This window comes from Acanthaster planci, linkage group LG13 (assembly GCF_054643075.1).
Source record: "Acanthaster planci isolate LZ-2023a linkage group LG13, COTS_SCS, whole genome shotgun sequence".
Classification (NCBI taxonomy): Eukaryota; Metazoa; Echinodermata; class Asteroidea; order Valvatida; family Acanthasteridae; genus Acanthaster; species Acanthaster planci.
In genome coordinates this window covers 4,730,566-4,752,376 of record NC_141789.1, presented here as the reverse complement: position 1 = coordinate 4,752,376, position 21,811 = coordinate 4,730,566, and the positions used below count along the sequence as shown (strand labels likewise).

The window sequence follows — 21,811 nt, the reverse complement described above, 5'->3', positions numbered from 1 at the left end:
TTCAGCTCAGGTTTTGGAGGGGCAAGAATGAATAAACAAAATATTCATTGGCACTTGCTTTAAGGGCATGTCAAAAATGCATGCATAAAATGGATCGAGACCACAAACAGTGGCAATCAGCAGTGGAAAAGAATACCTTCTTGACAAGCATGCCTTGGCTATATTAAAATCATGTAAGTATGATACTGGGCAGAAATGGACCAAAAAGAACACCAATTCTGAACCCACACAAGAGAGTCATTTAGCTATTATAAAGTACTGTTCATTTTTGGCTCTTTTGAAGTCGTAACTCGATGGAAAAATACAAACAGGCTATAAAGGCAGAATTTCATGCGGAAGAACTGAATGTGGAACAGCCGTACAGTCCAGGAGGTTCGCTGCTGTGTGCATTTATTAATGACTGGCTGGCAAGCTTGCTGGCTTGGGAAGGAAGGCGTACACTTATCCACAATTATACACTGAAAAAAAAGATGCCTCTGGCAAAATATCTGGATTATAAACACGGTTTCTCGGTTGTTTGCGCTGTGTAAGCCGCTCAATGGCTTGATGGCACATCGTGGGCATCTGTAGCTTCTGCATGTAAGAGGAACAGAACTGGGCAGAAACAGCAGAGAGATGCACTGTTTCAACATGGCTCCCAGCTACAAGTGCAATGTAATGCACGAAACTCTTGACTGACACGGTAAATTATGCTCAGTTTTCCCACACTTGGAATCCAACTGTGCCCCTTTGTGTACACTGCCCTATGCATACAACGGGTAAAGCTGACTAGACTCATTTACCTGGAAGCACCACATTACTGCTATCACACATCAAGGGCCAATTCAGCATCGAGTAATTCATAACTGTGATCATTCCGTCTTCATGGTTCATATTCTGCAATGTCACAGACGTGGCAACTCAACAGATGCTGCATTCTCTTAACATCAAACGGGCAAGTTTACTGAAGACACCCACCTTTGTTCTCCATCTTGTGACACAGACAAATTTCAACGTGTGGTCCTTGCCTAGTATTTCTTGGTTGCATAGAATCTCCACCTGAATGAAGAACACAGGGAACAATGTACAAATTAGAACGAGCCCAGTCATGCTTACCGGTGTGTAGTCATTCTTCAAATCCCACTTTAGCAGGGTACATCCACCCTAACCTATAGAAGTCAAGCACGTGAAAGGACAAGTGCTGAAACATCTTAATGGCTAAAATCAGACATTGGTACAAGCTTACATTTACATTTCATTAATGGGCATTATGCTTGGGGGCCTGAAAAGGGCTTACATTTCAGGTTGAAATTTACTCACTACTAGTGGCTCCAAAAAAAATAATAAAATTGACACATTTCTAAGTACTTTTAAAGACCACAATTTAAAATACATGTAGGAAATTACATGCAGCAGTGCGCATTGCTAACGGCCCGGAAAATGAAAATACCTCAAACCACTACTCAGCGGTAACCACAAGAAGCTCTTTGTCAGTGACTGAATCACAGGGCTCAGTCCAGTGGTCAAGAGGATATATGAGCTCTGATGATATACAGCTCAAGCCACAAAAAAGCAGAATGCTATTGGTCATTTCACATAAGACCATGCAAAGTGGACCCAAATGATCACTGCTATAAAAAAGGGAGCAAACTGTGGGGGGGGGAGAACCAATCCAGAAACCCAATTATTCTTGCTTGCAGTTCTGAAACTTGACTGAATGTTTTTAACGGTAATCATATTTTGTTAGCTTCATATATTTATATCAGTTATGAGGGGCACAATGTGTCACTTGGGAGCTGGCATACAGGTTAAATAGATCTGTGGTCCAGTTAGTCGGGTATATAAAAAATGACATGGCAGGTCTGGTCACAAGTGGCAGATGATGAATGAAAGGAAGGGATGCCTTTTGTCGGGCTTCATTTATCCCAGTCGTAGCTCGTCAGGGTTCGGCCACAACACCAGTAGGGGATCCTGAGGAGGTGGGGGTACATGGTATCCCCCCTTTTGGATTTTCGTCCTAAAGGAAATACCTTTTTTTTCCTTTTGTTTTTGCCCGAGTTCTTTTGATCTCAACTGGTTATTCAATAACTTTTCAAGACAGAAATTCTCCCGAACAATATGCCCTGCTCGCATTTTTTCAGGTTCACCTCGATTTGTGGCGCCCTCTCTCCTAGTTGATGGGTGCTTTTCTCCCTCCTATTGTAAATGCTAGATCCACTACTCAACACAGCTGATAACTTAACATTCTTTCCACGGGAGAGGTCCCTTTGTTACCCATCGCACTGTTCGTGCAATTGATTGCTATCACCAAATGGCCATCAACAGCACGGCGGCACTGTACCTGGTGAAAGCCTTCCAGCTTGAGCTTCTTGGCCACAAACTTGCGGATGTGGTTGATGGTGGCCTGGGCGGAGATGCGGATGTACTTCTTGCGCAGCGGCCGCAACTGCTCCGTACTGCACTCCAGACAGATCTTGACCTGCTCATCGCTGCGGTGACAGTCCGAGTCCTCCTCCTTGGTGATGCAATCATCCTTGTTTTCTTCTTGAGGAGGGGCAGGGGAGGGGAGGAGGTGAAAGAGGAAAGCAAGAGGTGAATACAGACTCCACAAGACCTATCACATGGTCAGCTCACGTAAGCAAAGGATACGTCATGTGTAGGGCAGAGGGTGCACTTGACCAACTTTTACATGAATAAGCACACACAACCTCATAGTGCATTCTTGTTGGAGGAATTGCAACAGAGCACAGAATCGTGGCTGAAATAATATTGAAGTATTCAAAAATAACAGCGTGAAAATGGGTCAATTTGTGACTTGCACAGGCAATAGGCATTTTGATTGATTCAAACGTGTTACAATAACTCGCCTTGCCTGGATGTTTCTTGATGTACATGTAAATGTAGCATCAGGTAAAATGTAGATTTACAGAGTGACACCCATATATTTACAACCCAAAGTCACATTTCATTCAAAAGGAGAATGTGCTGCAGGAAACTGGCCCTTTTCCAAACCGCTAATCATGCTCCTTCAGTTTATGCCATGAAAAACAAATGGCAATAGCTTTCTGTCAGACGAATACAGAACGCAATTACTTTGTTTATGCATAAACATGATAAAGCAGAAATCACCTTGGTCAGGGAAAAAAATTCCCATCAGCATCCAAATGTAAATGAAATCAAAGCAGAGGAAAACCGCATTTACCAGAAGCACCTCATCTGAATTTCAAATGAATGGGACCTCTGCCACAAAATCTACCAGGTTCATTTTAATTAGCAGGTTGACAGTGCCTCCCTAGTGGCTGTCTAGTCTGCCATTTAGCAGAGCAGTGGGGCAGCGCAAGGCACAAGTTGTCGTGTGAGATATTAACTCGGCTGACAGCTCCGAGGGGACTTAAAATGGGACCATTTATCAAGAACAAGGAAAGATTTTTGCCTCAGTAGTGCCTTACGCTCCTGGCCCAAGCTGGTTAGCCACAGCCCCCTGCAAGACATTTGGTCTTGATACCCAGGTGCACTGGCTTATAATGTACAAGGTGCACCTTAGGATGAGATAAAGTCACGCACACACGCACACCCACACTGCTCAGTATACATTTAATTCTATTATTCCTTATGCAACATTAGGCCCACTACCAAACAGCTCCATGTGTACATGTACAGTACATGTACAGTACACACTCACAGCAACTCACTACATGTACAAAGTCTGTACACGGGCTTGCGCCTGCATTCAATACACACAATACATACACGTAGGCCTACGGAAGGCAGCCTATGGCTGATCTATCTTTGGAGTGTGGAAAGGGCCACCTTTTGTCCATGTTGCAGGGCCCTCAAGCATGCAAGAGTCCTGAGCTAATATCAATGGACAGGCAGGCCGAGAGGGCCCTCCTCCTGCAGCACTGCACATGTGACAGAGGTTTCGGACTGCCGAAGCTGATGATGCGTACAGGCATCGGAGGGTGTAAATGAGCACGCCCGCCCTCCGGCAGTGTCCTAAATACTGTACACTAAATGCTCACAAGGAGGAAGGGAGAGGGTTAGGAGATGGAAGCAGGGACAAATTTGTAATTGATGATGATTGTATATTGGAAGGACATTCTCTGCACATGCTGTAGCTGGATGGAATTGTTCAGGGCTGCAAGGGAAGACAAACTCTTTTTCTTTGCCATCAAGATGAACCAAAGGAAACAAGAAATGACTCAGGCATATATTAATTGCTAAGCAAAACATTTCAAGCATCCTGGCCTTTTATTAAACATAGGATAGTGAGATATTTCTTGCCCCACAAGTTACAAGGACACATGTAGATGAGGGGAATTACAGAGCCCATAAATTTGAAAGCTCATAAATTTTAATACCCCCTCCCAGACTGCGCAAATTTCACATTGACGTGAAAATTGACTACATGTACAAGTACCTACATGTAATGCATATTTCCTACACAACATTTCAGCAGGGTGAACATGGTCATCATGTCTGTAGTACAGTGGCAACAGAACGATTTTCAAAGTGGGAGGGGCCAGTTGTTAGACCATCAGGCATCAGCAATTATAGGCCATCCATGAAGCCCCAACCTATTGCAGACCCTGTAAAAAGTGGGAGGGGCCATGCAAAAAAAAAGTGGGGTGGGGGGACCACTGGCCCCCCCTGCTTCCACCTCTAATAGACTCAATACACATACGTGAATTGCTGAATAAAAAACACAATTAATGATACAGACAGTACAAAGGAAAACCACTACATGTTGGTGAAGGAACTCTTGCCACATCATGCGTGTACTTTTAATAAGTTGTTAATCACCAGGAAATATCTTTGCCGTTACAAATTGTTTGTAGTTTACATTATGCTGCTGAAAATTATTCACGCAATTATTTCTGCCATTTCCTTTAAAAAAAATGATTCTTTCATGCCCTATCTGGGACTTGTTCTCTTTCTCTACACCTCACTGATGGTTGCAGTAGAACAATGAGGTAACAGATAAGAGATGTGGTTCAGCAGCTTTTGCATATGTCGAAACCACAAATCAGCCACTGGAACCCAAGTGGCATCTAAGGTGTACACACGTGGCACCGCGAGTCTTTTGGCTACAAATTTAAAGGTGCGGGTGACTGGTTTCCATTTTTGCCGCAGCATGGGAGACATTACTCGGGTTTTGAGACATTGTAGACACTGAAGCGTGCATCACAAACTCTGACACTACATGCATGTCACTCCCCCATCGATGGGTCTTTGCTCTGTTTGAAAAAACCCTTCAATAGAGAATGGTCATGAAAGTGCTTATCTACCAAAAGATGGCACACGCTGTCCAAGCAAATGTTTGGAAGAATTGACCGTTCTTATGTTATTTAAATTTTGGGGCAGAGTCAGAAAAAAACCATGTACTTTAAGCCAAGCATTCCAAAAGGATAGAATTACTAACTGATATACAAAGCCATTTTTTCTCTCTGAATGAACAAAAACGGCAGCAGTTCACATAACATTTTATTTCTATACCGTATTTTAAGCACATCTTCCAATCTCTGACTAAATCCCCAGAACTCACTGAAACCCTACTCCAGGATGCATGCCCTAGTTTGTTATTTGTGACAGAAATTCAGCACTTCCTGGAGCGTCAACCAATGCACTGTAAATAAACTATTTCATCAGTTGACACATCCCTAAACACCACTGCATTTTTGCTGATGTAAAGGTAACAGATCCTTCAATAAAAAGTGAGTTGTAAAAGCAAATGTAACAAATCCTTACAAAGTTGGTTGGTTTTATTTTTTTCCTTTCCTTTTTTTTTTCTTACGTTGAAGAAAACAAACAAACATTTTACAAATAAACACAGCGGCTACAAGTAATTTGCCCAATGTAAATATCATGACGATATCAATGAAGTTGTTATTCCTTACGTGCAGATATTATGTTAGCAACATGGGAAAACAAATGACTGGCAAAATCCTCAAATTCTGGGTCATCTGGAATTTGAAAAGGGGGAGGGAAGCACCTCATTAACATCTGCAGAGTGGTTGGGGTGCTCTACTCGCTATTCCCCTTCTCTCATTCAATTCACTCATTCACCTGCTTTTACTGGAAGACGGACATCAATATTAACCAGCACTTAGTTTTTTTAGTCACTATATAAGACTGGATGACTCAATGGCCCATTTGCATTAGCCTCCCCCAACATGGGAAATACCCTCCCCATCATTAATAGAGTTCGCATCACTGGATGGGGCATGTACATGTATTGTACATGTACAGTCCACCACAGTGTCTCTCATCAGCTTGCTGTTCTATGCATATTTCTGTATACCAGATGTAATTTTAGAGCCTCCAGATCATAGTTCCAAGTAGGCCAACATGTACATACTATTACCCAATCGAAAACAAACGTCTCCACTGAAACTCATAGCCAACAGGTAAAATAGCTGCTAGCACAAAAACCAATGGTACTCCGTAAATAGTCACCGGCGTGTACTACCCATACATGTAACTAACTGAAATCAGCGACTTGTTTTTCTTTGATTTTTCGAAGTGAAACCCCACACAATTCCCAAGTGCTGTTGAGAACAATACTTCTGGACAGTTTACTCCCTTCTGTATGACAGACATGTATTGCAAGACCAACAAGCTGACAATAATGTTACTGCCAAAATGCTGGATGTGGCAAAATCTCCTTTTCTTCCTTTTTTTCTTTTTTTTTCTGGCTTTTGCTGGTAAACTGAACTCTTCTGTACTGTTTGGTCCATCCACACCAACCACCATTTTCCACGAATCCTATTAACTGAGCCCTTTGTATATCTGAGTCTTACGATTGCTTTCAGAAAAGAGGTCCCTTTTCTTCGCACTTGTTCTTCGCCTGTCTTCATGACATGAATTGGTCACGTTTTCTTGAAATGTCCCATACCGATGTGTACATCTTGTGTTCTCCAAATGGCATCCATCACATGATCACAAGTTCTGTAGTATAGGCCTGAAAGACTACATTACTTTGTATCACTCCGCTAGTTTGGACTATCCATTCGGCTTCACAATAAATAATCTTGTTCATTATTCCATCACTCACAGTGCACAGAAAAAAGCAGCGCGTCTGTTTTCGCATCTCTGTCAAGCTTGCTCCTTGCACTTTTTCAGGCACTACTCAACCACACATAATAACTAATGCAAGTCCCACACCACTTCACTCATAAATCATTCACAGTAGTCATTCCTTTGACAATTGATAAATCCAGACCTCAAAAAAAAAAGGAAAGAACCGAAAGAAAAAAAGAAAAAATCTGAACTGAAAGGGACTTCAATGGAAAAAGGGAAGAGTGACTGTGCCTACATGATGTATCAGACACCTGGCTAATACATGTACATCATGATCAGTACACGGCCATGCACACACACATGGGGGTTCTTAGCAGGGGGCCTAGTCTCTGCCTGGCCACTTCAAGTCCTGACTGGGAATCCTTCTCTAGACACTCACCTTCTTTCTCTTCCGGCTCTTTCTTGCCAAACGACTCGTAGAAAAGCTTCTCTTTTTTCTTTTCATCTGGGGAGGGAAGTCGACATTGTGTTACACAGAATGCAAGCCATGTTTTAACATCGCACGTGGGCTGACTCAATGCGAGTCTGACAGGCACTGCGTTGTGTCTCTGAAAGACAGCTTACAGAGAGCTCACATTAACTTACATTAGCTTTATGGCTTCAACTCAGCATTCCTACAGGCAGATACCGACGACGTCAGGTCAAATATAGGTCTAGGGTGTTAATGTGAGGATGGCGCAAACTAACGTATGCTCATAACTGGAAAACAACATGTCTGAAACTGTCATCTGCAGCCATTCTGTGTCTTGCACATTTGAACGACTGAGACAGACAGGCAAAAGAATTGACGGCATTGTGACAACCCGCTAAGTGCAGCTAAGCCTTTGTAGCCACAAAAAGGAAGACAACTGCAGCTGTTGAAGTTGCTGTGTACTAAATATGTGTACCACTTCAGTCTGAAATTTCCATACATTTCAGACGAGACAGGTGCGTCCATAACAGTTTCATATAGTGAATTAATGCTTTGAGCATTTCTCACAGCCCCAATGATTACCCCTTTGCTCTGGTACATCCTTCAAAGCATTTCAACATTTGTAACTGCGATTACAAAGTCAAAGACCTGTGAGAAAGGACTAGAGTAACATTAGGCCAAACAAAATAACAGTTGTGCTTCCTAAGACATTGGAAAAGAAATCAGGTTGGGTAGGTGGGAAGTATCCTTTTTTTTTCTCATAAAGTTTCGGGGTCAAAAATTTTAGGGTGGGAAATTTGTATTAATTTTTTTTTTAATTAAAAAGTGGTTTTGATGGTCTACGGTGTACTCCATCCACTGTTTTTTTTCCTGCGGATTGGTAAGTTCAGGATAGGTGTTGTCGAAGATTGTGTCCAAGTCAGAGAATTCACAAAGAAAGGTATGCTAGCGCGAGTTATAGTGGAGATTGTTAGTCACTACTTCCGCTCACGCAGGAACGGCTGTAATGAGTCCTAATGACACATGAATGAATGAATATTGATGTTTCATTGGCAGCCAATCACAACACGATGAGGGGATAGTTCCAGGACGCTGTTTACACACAAGGCTTGCGCTTCGAGCTGCAGATACCGCACGTATCACTGTATGCACGTATGCACTGTATGCATGTACAGTGAGAAATCAATCGCGTGCATTACGGAGCTCCAATACTGGTATTGTTCGGTGTCCGAACAAGGATGTACAGGTACACAGTCTGGCCTGGCCGTTGCGTCACATCGATAGAAAAAACAATTGGAAAAATTGGCGCTTATGCAAGGAAGAAAAACAAGGAAAATCCAGTCTGTCAAAGGCAAAAAAAGTGGAGAATGAAATTCTGCCTACTCATCCAAAAAGCTGAGGTTTCACACCCCTGAAATAACCTAGTCCAAACATGAATGATTCTCACTGCAGTACACTTAACATGGTGCAAGCTCAGCCTAGCAACAGTACAAATTGGATTCTATCAGTCTGCGCATAAAGCCTTTCATGGGTACTCACTGAGCTGTAAGTCTGGAACCAGCTTGTACACAATGTCCTGCATCGTCCGGTCGAATCTGCAGCCAAGAAATTGAAATCAAAAGAAGACATGAGCGCCATAGGAAATGACTTACTTGACACTGTTTCCTGACCAAAACGTTTCCCCCGCTGAACAAATCCACGCCAACTTGCCTGGAAAGGATCACACCCATGATCTCCATGCTATAAAATTCTCTGCAAGTATTCAAGAATTTTGTGGCATGTGGACTGGATGGTTAGAATGGGAGGCATGTGGCCTAGTGGCTAGGGTTTGTAGCTTCTGATTGTAGGGTCAGGGGTTCAAATCCAGCTGGTGGCAGCATATTGTGATCCTGGGCAAGTCACTTTACCAGGTGTGCCTCTCTCCACCCAGGAGTAAATGGGTACCTGTGAGGGCAGGCACAGTTGTTTAGCCGTTTGCGCCGAAATGGCAGCACCGGGCTAGTACACTCCCCAGGGAGTTGAGATGGTTTCAGGAATGTTCAGATGATGTGTGAGCCCAATGTGCAGGGATAATGATAATACAGCGCCTCGGAATGGTTTGCTAGATAGATGGCGCTTTAAAAGTGCTTGTTGTTATTATTATTAGTAGTAGTAAAATGAAGTATGGAGGCTGCCAGCTTGCAGTTCTGAGAGCACTGGACAAAACAAGCCCTTTGAATTGCTTCATTTTGCAATAGAGTGCAGGCATCAAGTTTCAAAATGCCAATGGGCCTCATGACTGTTTTGAGGGGTGATCATCCCTGGAGAGAAATATCTTCAAAAGTCACCAGTTAAGCCACTAAAATTTGAAAGGAAAATGGAAGATGAGAAAGTGAGGTTTAATTTGGTATGTGTCTTAAACACTTGAGAAACTTGTGGTTTTCCGGATTTACTGAAGTGGGGGTTAATGTATTTAGGCCTGTTGTCTATGGTAGCTTTTTTCTTGGTCTGCAACCACACACACTGCAAGTGGATTCAGAGGCAACCCCCCCTCCCCGTTTCTGTCTAGTTTGAGGTGCATTTCTCTCAATGCATTTAAATCCGGATAAGCCACGGCCACCTCTGCTACAAACACTGTGGTTATCCTTAATGCATCAAATGCGATACAATCACAGATACATAAATTACAACATCCACACAGCGAGGGAGGCACTCAGTGTCAGTTCATACAGCGACTGTGTAATGATTGCATCTAGACCTAATGTTGACTAAACCCATTTTCACGAGACGGGGGGAGAAAGTAAAACAGCTAATGAATGAAATATACCCTTGGTAAAATTATGCACAGACATGCATGCTGAGGATGGCACAGAAGACAAACTCATTACTAGCAAATAAGGTCCTACGAGAATACATGCATGCCCCAATTACAAGGTCTCTCGTGGCATTCTCCTCACAGAGGCTGCGACATTAATATAGCATGCTCATCAATCCTGAAAACACATCTTTTGTTTAAAGGGAGCGGCTGGATTTTTTTTTTTTTTTTGAAGAACTTGTAACAAATGAAACAAAACAAAATTCCTCAAAACAGCCCAGGACACACTGGAGGAACATGTGAAGTAAATGCAGTTCCTGTGGGGAGGTGCTATACTCAAGAACTGCTTGATTCAGGAGACTGGAGCAGAGCCACTCATCAATATCCTATTAGGGGACAGTGGAATCAAGCAGAGATGAAACCCGTGCAGTGATCAAAGGAGGATTCCAACTGACATCAAGCAAGAGAAAGACAAGGGGAGTACATACACATTCACTATTGTGTCAACCAAAGATTTCTGATCTTACAGCTTATCCAGCTTAAAACATATTAATGGTGCCAACACCTTTTTCTTTCTGTCATGGTGTTAATTTCAAGACGAGAATGTCAGGGCCAATATTCATTTCATTCTCCCAAATTGTATTAACTTACTAAGAGCACACAGCTGCAGCGTGCAGATGGACAAGAGGAATTGAGGAAAGGGAGTGACCTGGCACAACATTTTAACCCTAACACTCCTCAATCCTTCAACTGTTGGAGGACTGAGGAGTGTTAGGGTTAATTAAAGGGTTTGCTCAATATACCAGGTATGATGAAAAGGCTTACTCAGTGGATCTCACAATGTGATGAAGGTTTACTGTAGCACCCTATAAAAATCTCTTCTAAGAACGAGCAGGGGGTCTCAAAAGAACTAGTTTACTCAAGCGTTTGCTGCTTCATTGAAATTTCTCAATCTGACTGAAGTGGCACTGAGTTCTCCTTCCAGTTGGTTTGAGCTTAATACTTTTACGGCGAGTTAATCCTTTCTCTATTTAAACAAATCTTGTCCAAAGATACATGTACAATATAACAGTATTCACCCACAGTTACTCAAGCATGACTTTTGATGCCTACAATTCTAGCATATCAGGCCCACAAGTAATATTTGGTTATTCAACAAATCGATCAACGTGTCGATTACTAAGAAGTTGCATTTTTTTCCTTAAGTAGAACCACTCGGTGTATACAACCAAAAAGAGCTGATATAATTTCACACTTCAAAGGAATGGGTCTTTGAACAGGAGTAGATTTCATTTGGAAATTTGCCCAGTAAATGATAACATACTGGTAATTTATTCCCTGAACGGGAATCCTCCTGCAAGGAAATGTGCACATGTGCAACATGTTTCCTGGACATTACATGTACTTTAACCTTTCTGACTTTTCTGGGGGAAACTTCAGGGAACCTGTATTATATTAATTTTTTTTTCATCTATTAGTTACACCTGTAGTTTAATAGTATCCATACTTGATATATTTCAGGCTTAAGGTACATATAAATTTGAATGATTGTGTTTCCTTGTAAGACTCTTGTGAAGTCACTGAAATCTATACCACCCTGGAAAGGAGAGGTTGAGGAATGATTTATCCTAACTGACACAGTAACTGATGTCCTCTTATTTATCATCAATTATCATCTGGCATATAAATAATCTGGTCTGCCAAACGGAGCAGCGACGTGCCATTTGATTCATTTCAGGAAATCCAGCACCAAATACAAGACACCTACAGTATGATTATCCTTAAGCCCCCCCCCCTTACAAAGTTCAATAGTACAGACACGTACACTCACACTCTCTCGGTCTGTCAGTCTCACTATACATCCCCTATGACTGAAGGCCTTGTGAATTTTCAGGACAGTTGCCACCTGCTGGCACTGGGGAAGGTGTTACTTTAATACCAATATTAATAAAGGCCTGTTTCTTTTCATACATGTATGTCATTGGTTCTGTAGCAAATTGGCTCTGGTACATAGGCCCCTGTTACAGAAACGTAATATAAACCTCAGGCAGACACTAAATCTTTGGTGTGGTGAGCTGCAATTTGGATTGAATCCTGGGCAGAGCTGGTCACTCTGTTGCCCGCAAAATGGAAGAAAAATTGAGGCTGAGAAAATGAAAATGCTATTTTACAGTTACATACAGGAAAAATCAAGTGATTGTACATGTAACCTGTCATGTTGACAATTCTCTCCAGGACGCTTGATACATCTACTTTACATACATGTAGGATGGAAACTTCATGAACTTACACCCCGTAGCCTTGGTTGTGTCCAGCATGGTACATGTACATGTACATATTATGGAACTTGGGGATTAATGCACAAAACATGTACTTGTAGCCGTCTTCATCACAACAGTTATGATATTCTGCAAGAAATGTGATCCCACTTCATAGAATGAGTTGCATGTACACTACAATGTATATTGTATCACATATTATCACATATTATTTTTATCACATATTATTTTTACTAGTTTGGTATATCTTTTTTGGATTCTTCTATGTACTTTATAACCGTGTTTTCTCTAGATATATTTTAACATATACAGTTAGATTATTTACTGTTACGTGTTTTGTGTCCTTGCTTGTGTTGCCATTCTATAATTGGGTATATTTTATGTATGTTTTATGTTTTTTATTTATTTTATCTTATTACATTCGTTTTGTAATTTTAATTATTTTACTAACTTTGTTACAAGCTTTAACTTTAGTTTTTATTATCTATTTTAATTCCCCAGGGCCCCATGGAAGACCACAGAAATGTGAATGGGTATCCCTGGTAAAATAAAGATAATAATAATAATAATAATATAATAATATGTACATGGACTACCGGTACATGTACATGTACACTTTTTGAGCCACAGAGACATTTGATGACAGAGAATTGAAAGTGTGCATGACTTTATTAACACAGCGTGACGGAGCAAAGACTGTAGGGTTCTTCACCCTTAGAAGAAGCAACTCCATATTTTACTGCAGATAAGGGTAGCGTCTGCAGTGCATCCATCCCACAGTTTCCCACACTGCGCTTCAACTTTCTGGGAGCTCCCATCTACCGGGTACAAGCAATGGTGGCTGGGCAAGGATTTTCCCTCTTCAATCTAAAAAAAATCGTCCAAAATCTCCAGGTAGACTTGGAAAGTGCAGGTTTATGACTCTTCAATAAGAATTACTCCTGTCACGCCTGCGGCAGATCCAGCAATTTTTCCATGGGGAGTCATTATTATTATTTTTTATTTTAACGTACGTTTAGCTGTGATTCGTTATTTTAGTGTCACCGTGTCTGGTATAATTACTTTTCTTTTATTGTAGGTACAGTGTATATGTAGGGTTAGAGGCGTCTGTCCCCAGGAAAGATCGAGACATCACCGATGCCAGCAGGGTTAGGTTCTCCCTGTTGGCGGGACAGATGTATTCCCATACTGTAGCGCGGTGACATTCATTCATTTATCCTTATTCGTTTATCCTTATCCTTTCATTTCTGAAATTAATTATTTTTCACGTTAACTTGTACTGCACCGTTGATCATTTTTATGGAAATGGTGCATTCTAAATTTTCAATTATTATTATTATCTAGATGGAGATTATTTTGGATGTCTCATTTTGCAGACAAGCAGAAATGACGAAACATTACATGACACACGTGTTCATTGTTTACTACGGTATTGGTGTACACATAAGAATCTGTGGGATGCTATCTTGTTTTTTTTTAATTTACTTTAGTTATTATTTATTGTTTTCCCCATTTTTAAAAAAATCCTGTTTTCTTTTCGTCTCACAGTAGAGAGAGAGTGTTTCAACCTCCCCCCAACTCCCCATGCACGCCCACATAACATTTGACAGCCACAAGAGTAATTTAGGCAACATTTGGTGAGAGAGGTGCTATTACTACACCACCCAGAGCATTATCTGTCATAATTCATCTTGGGGAGGTCACCAACCTGCAAATGGGGGGGGGGGAGAATGAGGGAGGAGGCCCTCGACAGATTCCATAAACCTCTAGCTGACATACAAGAGACACTGCAACCTCAGAGAGAATTGAATAGATTACTGCATCCCAAGTAGCCTGACATTGCCCTCCTGCCCACAGTCCCCAGGGGCCTGTCCAGGAGACACAATACATGCACATCCAGGCTTGCTGCCCCTGATAAGGAATAAAATTCCCATCAGGAGAACTTGAGTCCTTAATGGTTAAGGTGTGCAGTAGAGTTGTCTTTAATCTTGCATATGGTTGAGACGTTTGTGTGAAGGTAAGAACACCGAACTCTACATTTAACCACAGAGATGAGATGCAATTGGTGATGCTTACATACCCAGCAAACAGAGGTAATAATTCTGTAGTGTCTTGATTCCTAATGGGCACCATAAGCAGAGAGCGCAGTGGTAATCATCTTCTAACTACATGCATATGTTAACACAAATAAAGTATCCAGTACTTAAAATGTGCTGTCCGTGAAAATAGTTTTAAAGGTTACCTTTGAGAATTTTAAAGAGTCAAATTTAAAATTATTTGTAGGTAACAATGTAGTTCAATTAACTCATGCTGTATTTAATCATTCTCTGGTCTCAAAAGCATATGCATGTATCCACTGACAATGCGCTCACACTAAGCTTAAATGTATTTTGAATGCATTATGAAATCTATATTGGACAAAAAAATTAACACTTCTAAAGCATTCTACAGAAGAATGAATACATGCACAATAGATTTATGCATTATTTTGACTGCCAGACAAGCATTGAGCAACACAACGCTGGGGGAGGGGACCACACAGAGAAAAGGTTACATGGCTGTTACATCAACTCAATTGGAAGTTGATCAAGCTGGGGAACACTTGCTGCAACATTACATGTTCATTTAAGGCCTTCTGAAACACCACAGCCTAACCGTAGGGGCAATGTCACTCCACAGCAACGAGCCAAAGGACTGGAGAGAAAACCAAAGGAAGAGCTGAGCAGGCTCCTCACTACTGCCCCTGAGTGTCAGCTCCACTTACCCAACATAATTGAGCGGATGGCTCTGGTGGATGACAAGGTGACAGATGGGGCAGGTGTTGTTCTCCTCCAGGAACTTCACCAGGCAGCTTTTACAAACTAGAGGGAGAAGGGAGGGAAAAAAACAGACTGTTATTTCAGAGTCAAACCACTCTTGTGCTGTGGACTTTGTACTTGGAATGGTGCATAGCACTATATTCAACCATTCAAGACAGCGCGGTAGAGTAGGACACAGTGCTCGCACGCACCAGTTCATATACGCAAAGTGCAAAGTGCACACAACCTACATTCATCTGAATGTGTACAAAATTTGAATCATTTTATTTAACCTGGACAACTTTGTCAGTTTAAATGTTTTTCCTGAGGGACTCTGGTATTCTGAGGAATACCTACAGAATTGGGTGAGGACTAAAAACCCAATCCACGTGTCAGCCTGGGCAGGATTCGAACCAAGGTCACAGAGGTGGAAGGCAAGGAAATCAACCACTGCATAAACCTACGTGCAAATTTTCTTTATAGGCGCCAGGCTCAGAGGATGTTCATGTACCTCTTTGGCCACCCTTGGGGGAACAGGCACTCATTAGGAGTCAACTGTTACAGACTCCTAAAAAATGCATTTACCAAAAAAAAATCATCCATGGGAAAGCTTTGGGTCCTGTATCTGCTTAACCAATCAAATGATGTACAAACATGCAAGGAGTCCCTGTGCCTGTGACACAGAAAACTTTAAATGCATAATAGCCAATTCTGTACGTAATGCCAGGTGAAGTTAGGATTGTGCCAAATATTCGGTCGATTATTGAATATTCAAATATTGTTTTCTGAATTTGAACATCTGAGTGCAAAGTTCATGACAAGGGGGAAGTTTCTTTTGTTTTAAATGAGAAAAACTGCACTAGGGAGGCTTGTTTCAAACAGATTCAAATGAAAAGTGACAGAAATTTTACGATTCAAAACGTAAATAATTCATTCAAAAATTTAAAAGGAATAGAAAGTTTCATCACGGCAAGAAGTATTGTCCACATCTTAAATCTTGCTAAATCTTGCCGAGGCCAAGCATGAAAACAAGTATCACTTTGCAATTTGTCTGGGAGCTTAAAAAAGAAAAAAGAAGCACTGACAACGCACTACAAAATGTTGTACAAATCTTGAACACATGACCACTGAGAGTCAGCATCTGTGACGTCTGACTTTGGAAAGGGTTGTGGTTGAGGTACCCTGGCATTTTAAAAAGTTTGTTTGTGCAGCCAAAAATGATAGGCCCTACAGTATTGCACAAAGGGAAAAGTTAGTGGTGGAATTAAGACATCTGCACTTACATTGTAATTCTACGGTTCTCATGTTTCTTTTTACCTTGATGGAGGGCCAGTCAGTGGGGAGAAAGAGAGCTAAAAATCCAACTGTGTTCATCACAGTGCATTATTTGTATGGACTGGGCTGTTGAATTGAATGAAGATTCAACCAAGTTGTTGCTGAGCTCTTAATTCTGCAGGTTACCCGCAAACTTGATCCAGTTCTAGTTAAACCCATTATTGACATAATTAGTGCCGTCACAAGTGCCCCATTACATGTACCCAGTGCTCGAATGAAAAATGACAGGTTCCCACTTTTTTTTTGGTTTAATCTGCGTCCAAAAAATAAACCGATTTATCATATTTCAGAGCAGCTGTAGAGCACAGGGAAATGTGCAGGTGAATTATGCAGTGGCATCTTGCTTTACGCCCAGCTTCAGGTTTTGGTTAGCTTTCACTGTTCAGTGGATACTGACCATGTAGGAAAAGGGGTTACAAAAAACTGTGATGAAAGCCAAGAAAAATTTATCGAGGATGTGCCAATCATGTTGGACATACCATAAACAGACACAAAAAAATGAAACATACCGGTAATAAAGTGAACCTCCACACTAGTGGCATGCCACACAGAACATTTTCTGCTGGTTTGTAAGGGCCCATGCAATGCAACTGACTCACACCCTTGAAAATGCACTTTTTGTGTTTTAATTGAATTTATTTTCCACTTGTTTTGCTGGTTTCAAATGTATTCTTATGCCTCTTTGGTTTTTATGCTTATTTAATTTTCCATATTCACAAACAAAACTGCAACGTCGTTTCGGGAAAAGACATCAATCTTGAATTGATCCGTGCATAAAAAAATCCTGCAGAGGTTTTTGACATATGCCATAAATTTCCTCTCTCTTTTTGGTGATTTACTTTTTGTAAGTCCGTGTAAGAGAAAACCTTATCAATGTTTTCAATGAGTAATTTGGGATAAACAATTTCAATTCCCCCCCCCCAAAAAACGAACAATGTTTTCCGTGATTGACATCGCTCAAATAGCGCCTGAACAGCCCGGACAATTTCAATGGAGTTTCCAAAACTACTGGCCCATAAAGGAAGAAGAGTTTACAGATTAAGACCAATTCATCTCAGGGCCCCTTTACATCAAGTGATGACATTTGTAGGTTAAATTCAACATAAACCTCATTCGGTAACAGCTGTCCATCAATACAACGTAACAAATGGAGCATTTCAAATAAATACATTTCACTGCAATAGCTTCCTCTAAGAAGAGTTGCATCTTACCTGTATTATTCTGATCTTTTGACTTACATGTATAGTGAAGTCGAGTGCTTCATCTTAGATTAATTCATCATAAAGAATCCAAGAGTTATGACTGTTACAAAAGGATTCTGCTTTGATTTTTTCAAAGGCATTTTCTTAAGCCTAAGTAAGTTGGACACTGAGCACATTCCGATGCCCTAGGGGGGCAATTTCGTCTGAAAACTAAACCCCTTTCAAAGCCTTTTGCCTACCCCCCCTAGCTTGTTACAATATTCACTGTGTAAGCCTGGGCATATGTCTGGTATGCAGACACCCGACCCTTCTTGACCCCGTGGAGTGTCAATCAAGGCTGCCCTGTCACAACACACAATCCCCTCCACTGCACAACTCCTGCACCTGTCAAAATGCACTCTTCAAGCCCGATTCATTCATACTTGGTGACACTGCAAACACAAGCGCGACTTTGTGGCATCAGAGCAAATATTTGCCCTGCAAATTCGCAAAGTTGAACATATGTCAGGTTAAGCCAAATTTTACTGCAAACATTCCATGATATCTAATTCCCTTCGATTTTGCATTTGCCTGCAGGATGATCTGGCCATAAAATCTTCGGATTTGGAAAGTCAGTTTTCCTAATTTGTGGATAGCAGGAGTACCTACATGTACATAGGTTGTCAAAAATATACATTGCAAAGCCTTTGTTTTAAAATTGAGAGAAAAACGTATCAAAAAGAACAGTTCTCATGAAACACTTTTTAGGCCTAAACAACCTCTCCTTTTATGCACAGACCTAATCCAATAGGAATGCCGTGACAACAGACATGAAAATAAATAGACATACCAATACCACACAGTGTCTCAAATTAAGGAATCCTTTGTAATGTATCAGTAAGATATGCTTCACACATGTATGCGGCACTTAGGCTTAAAAGAAATTGCCTCCCATTTCCCAACCTCTCCTATTTTGATGATGCAACCCCAAGCGTTTTTTTTTGGGGGGGGGAGGTGCGAGGGGAATTTTAATAAAATATGAACAGGAAATAAAGAAAAATTTGTCTCATAGTTAGAATGTGATACAAAAAGGTCAAATTATTTTAGTAAAAGAAGCAACCAGTACCCTTTAAAGTGTTGCTCCTTTCATTTGAACGAATGCCACCCAACCTCTTTGCTGTTGTTATTGAATGAACTAGTTAACACTAAAGCCTACCTGCACATTGAATGAGTATAAAAAGTCCCCTCCTCCCCCCCCGAAAAAAAAAAAATCATACCCACCAACATGTATCCTGTTTCCAGACTACTGGGGGCTTTAGCTGAAAAATGTAATAGTAAACTACCAGTGGGGAACCTGAGATCATTTTCAGCAGAAACAAATATTATTTCACTGCTCATGATACATGTACGTTACGTGCTTGAACCCAAATGTTTGCTTAGAGTGCATCTTCCTCAAACACTGTATCAGTTGATGAAATATGTTCATGTGATGTACACTCCAACATGTTCAGCAAAGTCTAACTTCAGAAACTGCGATGAACGAATAATCTACACAGGCTTGTGAAAGTACATATGCTTGTGTGTGGACATAGAGTACCGAAGTGAATACGTCACACGCACATTAAGTGTGTAAAAGGCATGAGCGCGTGAACCAACACGCGCGTACTCCATGCATTTGCACTGGACTTTCTGGTTCAGAGTGACGCCACACTTCGGTACTCTATACGGCACCGCGCCTCGGTTGTAGCTCACTCCAGCAGAGTTCCAATGCCACACATATTTTTTTTTCTCCAACAGTCCACATGTAGTATATTATTCCCTTCCATCTGTTGATACCATTTACACAAATACATGCCCAAGCACGTACACGTACATTCAACATCCAAGGGCAATTTCAATTTCGAAGTACCGTTTCACTGCCCAAAATACTGAAACAGCACAAACTGGCTCAATTGAAACTGTCATTATTGTAAACTGAATGCAGAACCTGTACAATGCCCTCCTCTCCCCGCTTTTGAGACTTTCTGTGTGGATGATGGAACATCATCGCAAACTACAATGTTTGAGCAGGGCTGCCCAATGCTAATTATGACAGACTAGCCATGTCCAAGGCAGGCTCAGCACTTTTTTGTCCAGGGCGATTCTCAGGCCTCACGCACGGGACCCACGGACCTTAAGGGCCTCAAGCCGGACCAAGAGAAGGTGCTACTTTCTTGGCAACGGAAGCTCCTTTGGTTGGAAGTGAACGTCGCTGGTTCACAAACAACTAGTAAATGCCAACACAACGGTCGCATAGCTACCAACAAATTGAACACTCCTGACCAACGCGGCTCTTTTCGACCAATGAGGGGGTGCTTCTGCTCGAGGCACATGCCCGTAGCTAGATTTACCCAACACCTTGGTCAAGGCTAATGACGGGGATTATGCAGCGGCACTTTCACCAATCATTTGTTTATTTGTTGGAGTGTTAAATATACTCGCACAAGCATGACCGCCCACTCATGTTCGGCAGTTGTGGGAACCATGCATGCCACACAGTGCAGCAAGTCAATGTGGGGACCCTAACACTGTCGGGACAAAGGCAAAAGAGAACTAACAATTTGATCCAAACTACCCGAGCAAAAGAAATCTTTCTCATGATCGGTGCTGGCCAGGCCGCCTCCAACATACATGTACATCCATGCTGGCCAGGCCAACTCCAACATAAATGTATCCATGGGCATCTTACGCACATTACATGTATACGCCTCTCCAATCAACAGGAAATTTCAAATTTTCAATATCAAGAACGTGTGCAACACGTGAGTGTGATATTAAAAGTAAAGCTATCTCATTTGGTTGGTCTCTGTCCACCACTACATATGAAAAATCCAATGGCACACTCTCTTGTACCAGTACTTCAACTTTCAGAGGGTACCAAATCACAAAGTAAAGTGATTGTGGCTGGACTGTACAATGAACCTTCTGCAATCCTCGCAAACTCCCTCAAGATATGTAATTGAAGGGAACAGGCAGCTAGTGGTCAAAGGGGAAAAAATGGGAGGACAAAAATTATAAAATGAAAAGTGTAAGACCTGATGTCCAAACGTAAGCAATACACTTTGCGTAATGGTGTGCAGTGTACACGTACGGCACATGTACGCTGCTATATATTTTGAGTGTATTTCTTGGCAAAATCTGTGTGCATTGAGTATTTTGCTGTATTGCACCGTCGAGTTGTGTTTCCACCTTTGAACATACTTTGCTGATAGGATGACTCTTACATTTGTCACAACATCATTGTGATGAGGTCCTGCAGACAGAGGAAATTATTGCCTCACGGTGAAAGATTCAATCAGGTGTGACAACGCGAAGGCTCCTCACTGGCAACTGGGATCATCAACAGACACACTGTCTCCTATTACATTTTCATGGCTGAATTCACAGGCTCATTAACCCCAAGCAGCAGCCACCTTTGATTGTTCCAAATCTAACAAAGGTTTCCACCAATTGTACAGCTTTTACCCTAGATTACAAGTACTCGTACTCAAACTGCAGTTCTTGTACTAAGGCTACAAAGTACTCGGAACTCGACATCCAAAAATTGTACTCAAGCATCAAAGTACTCATACTCGATTAACAGTGCTCATTAAAAAAATCCTTTAAGTTAACTTACCACGCATGGCCTTTAAAATAAGGTACAAAACTATCGACTCCAATGACCCGATATTCGATACGGTTCTGACAAAGAGAAAGCTGAACGTGGGACCATTAACGCATACAACCCATTCGCCGTCTGTGCATGTACTTAACCAATCACGTACGCAAATTATATTGTGGTACTCGAGAATGGTCCCACGATTTACTTGGGCATTGGTAGTCTGGTTCCTGGACCCGAAAATTCTAACAACCAACCCAGCATACAGAAAATCACAGGCATGTGAATAATTGAGTCTGGAAAGTAGACTTCGCCG

The 21,811-nt window shown here is 41.5% G+C and overlaps 2 protein-coding genes across 3 annotated transcripts in view; both read right to left on the bottom strand.

Annotated features, from left to right (window-relative positions):
* Positions 1-1,038, bottom strand: part of LOC110981252 (uncharacterized) — a 36,119-nt gene extending 35,081 nt beyond the window's left edge. Inside the window, exon 1 of the mRNA XM_087144715.1 lies at positions 958-1,038. The gene's annotated coding sequence lies outside the window, so the exon portion shown is untranslated. The remainder of the gene's footprint in view (positions 1-957) is intronic.
* Positions 1-21,811, bottom strand: part of pcgf3 (polycomb group ring finger 3) — a 60,980-nt gene that overhangs the window by 9,251 nt on the left and 29,918 nt on the right. Inside the window, exons 3-7 of one of the 2 annotated variants that reach the window (XM_087144716.1) lie at positions 15,309-15,405; positions 9,011-9,066; positions 7,439-7,504; positions 2,321-2,520; positions 958-1,038 (exon numbers count right to left, since the gene is read on the bottom strand). In XM_087144716.1, the coding sequence (XP_087000842.1) occupies positions 958-1,038; positions 2,321-2,520; positions 7,439-7,504; positions 9,011-9,066; positions 15,309-15,405 (500 nt within the window). Of the gene's footprint in view, positions 1-957; positions 1,039-2,320; positions 2,524-7,438; positions 7,505-9,010; positions 9,067-15,308; positions 15,406-21,811 lie in introns of both variants that reach the window. The other variant, XM_022238634.2, reaches the window with a different exon arrangement.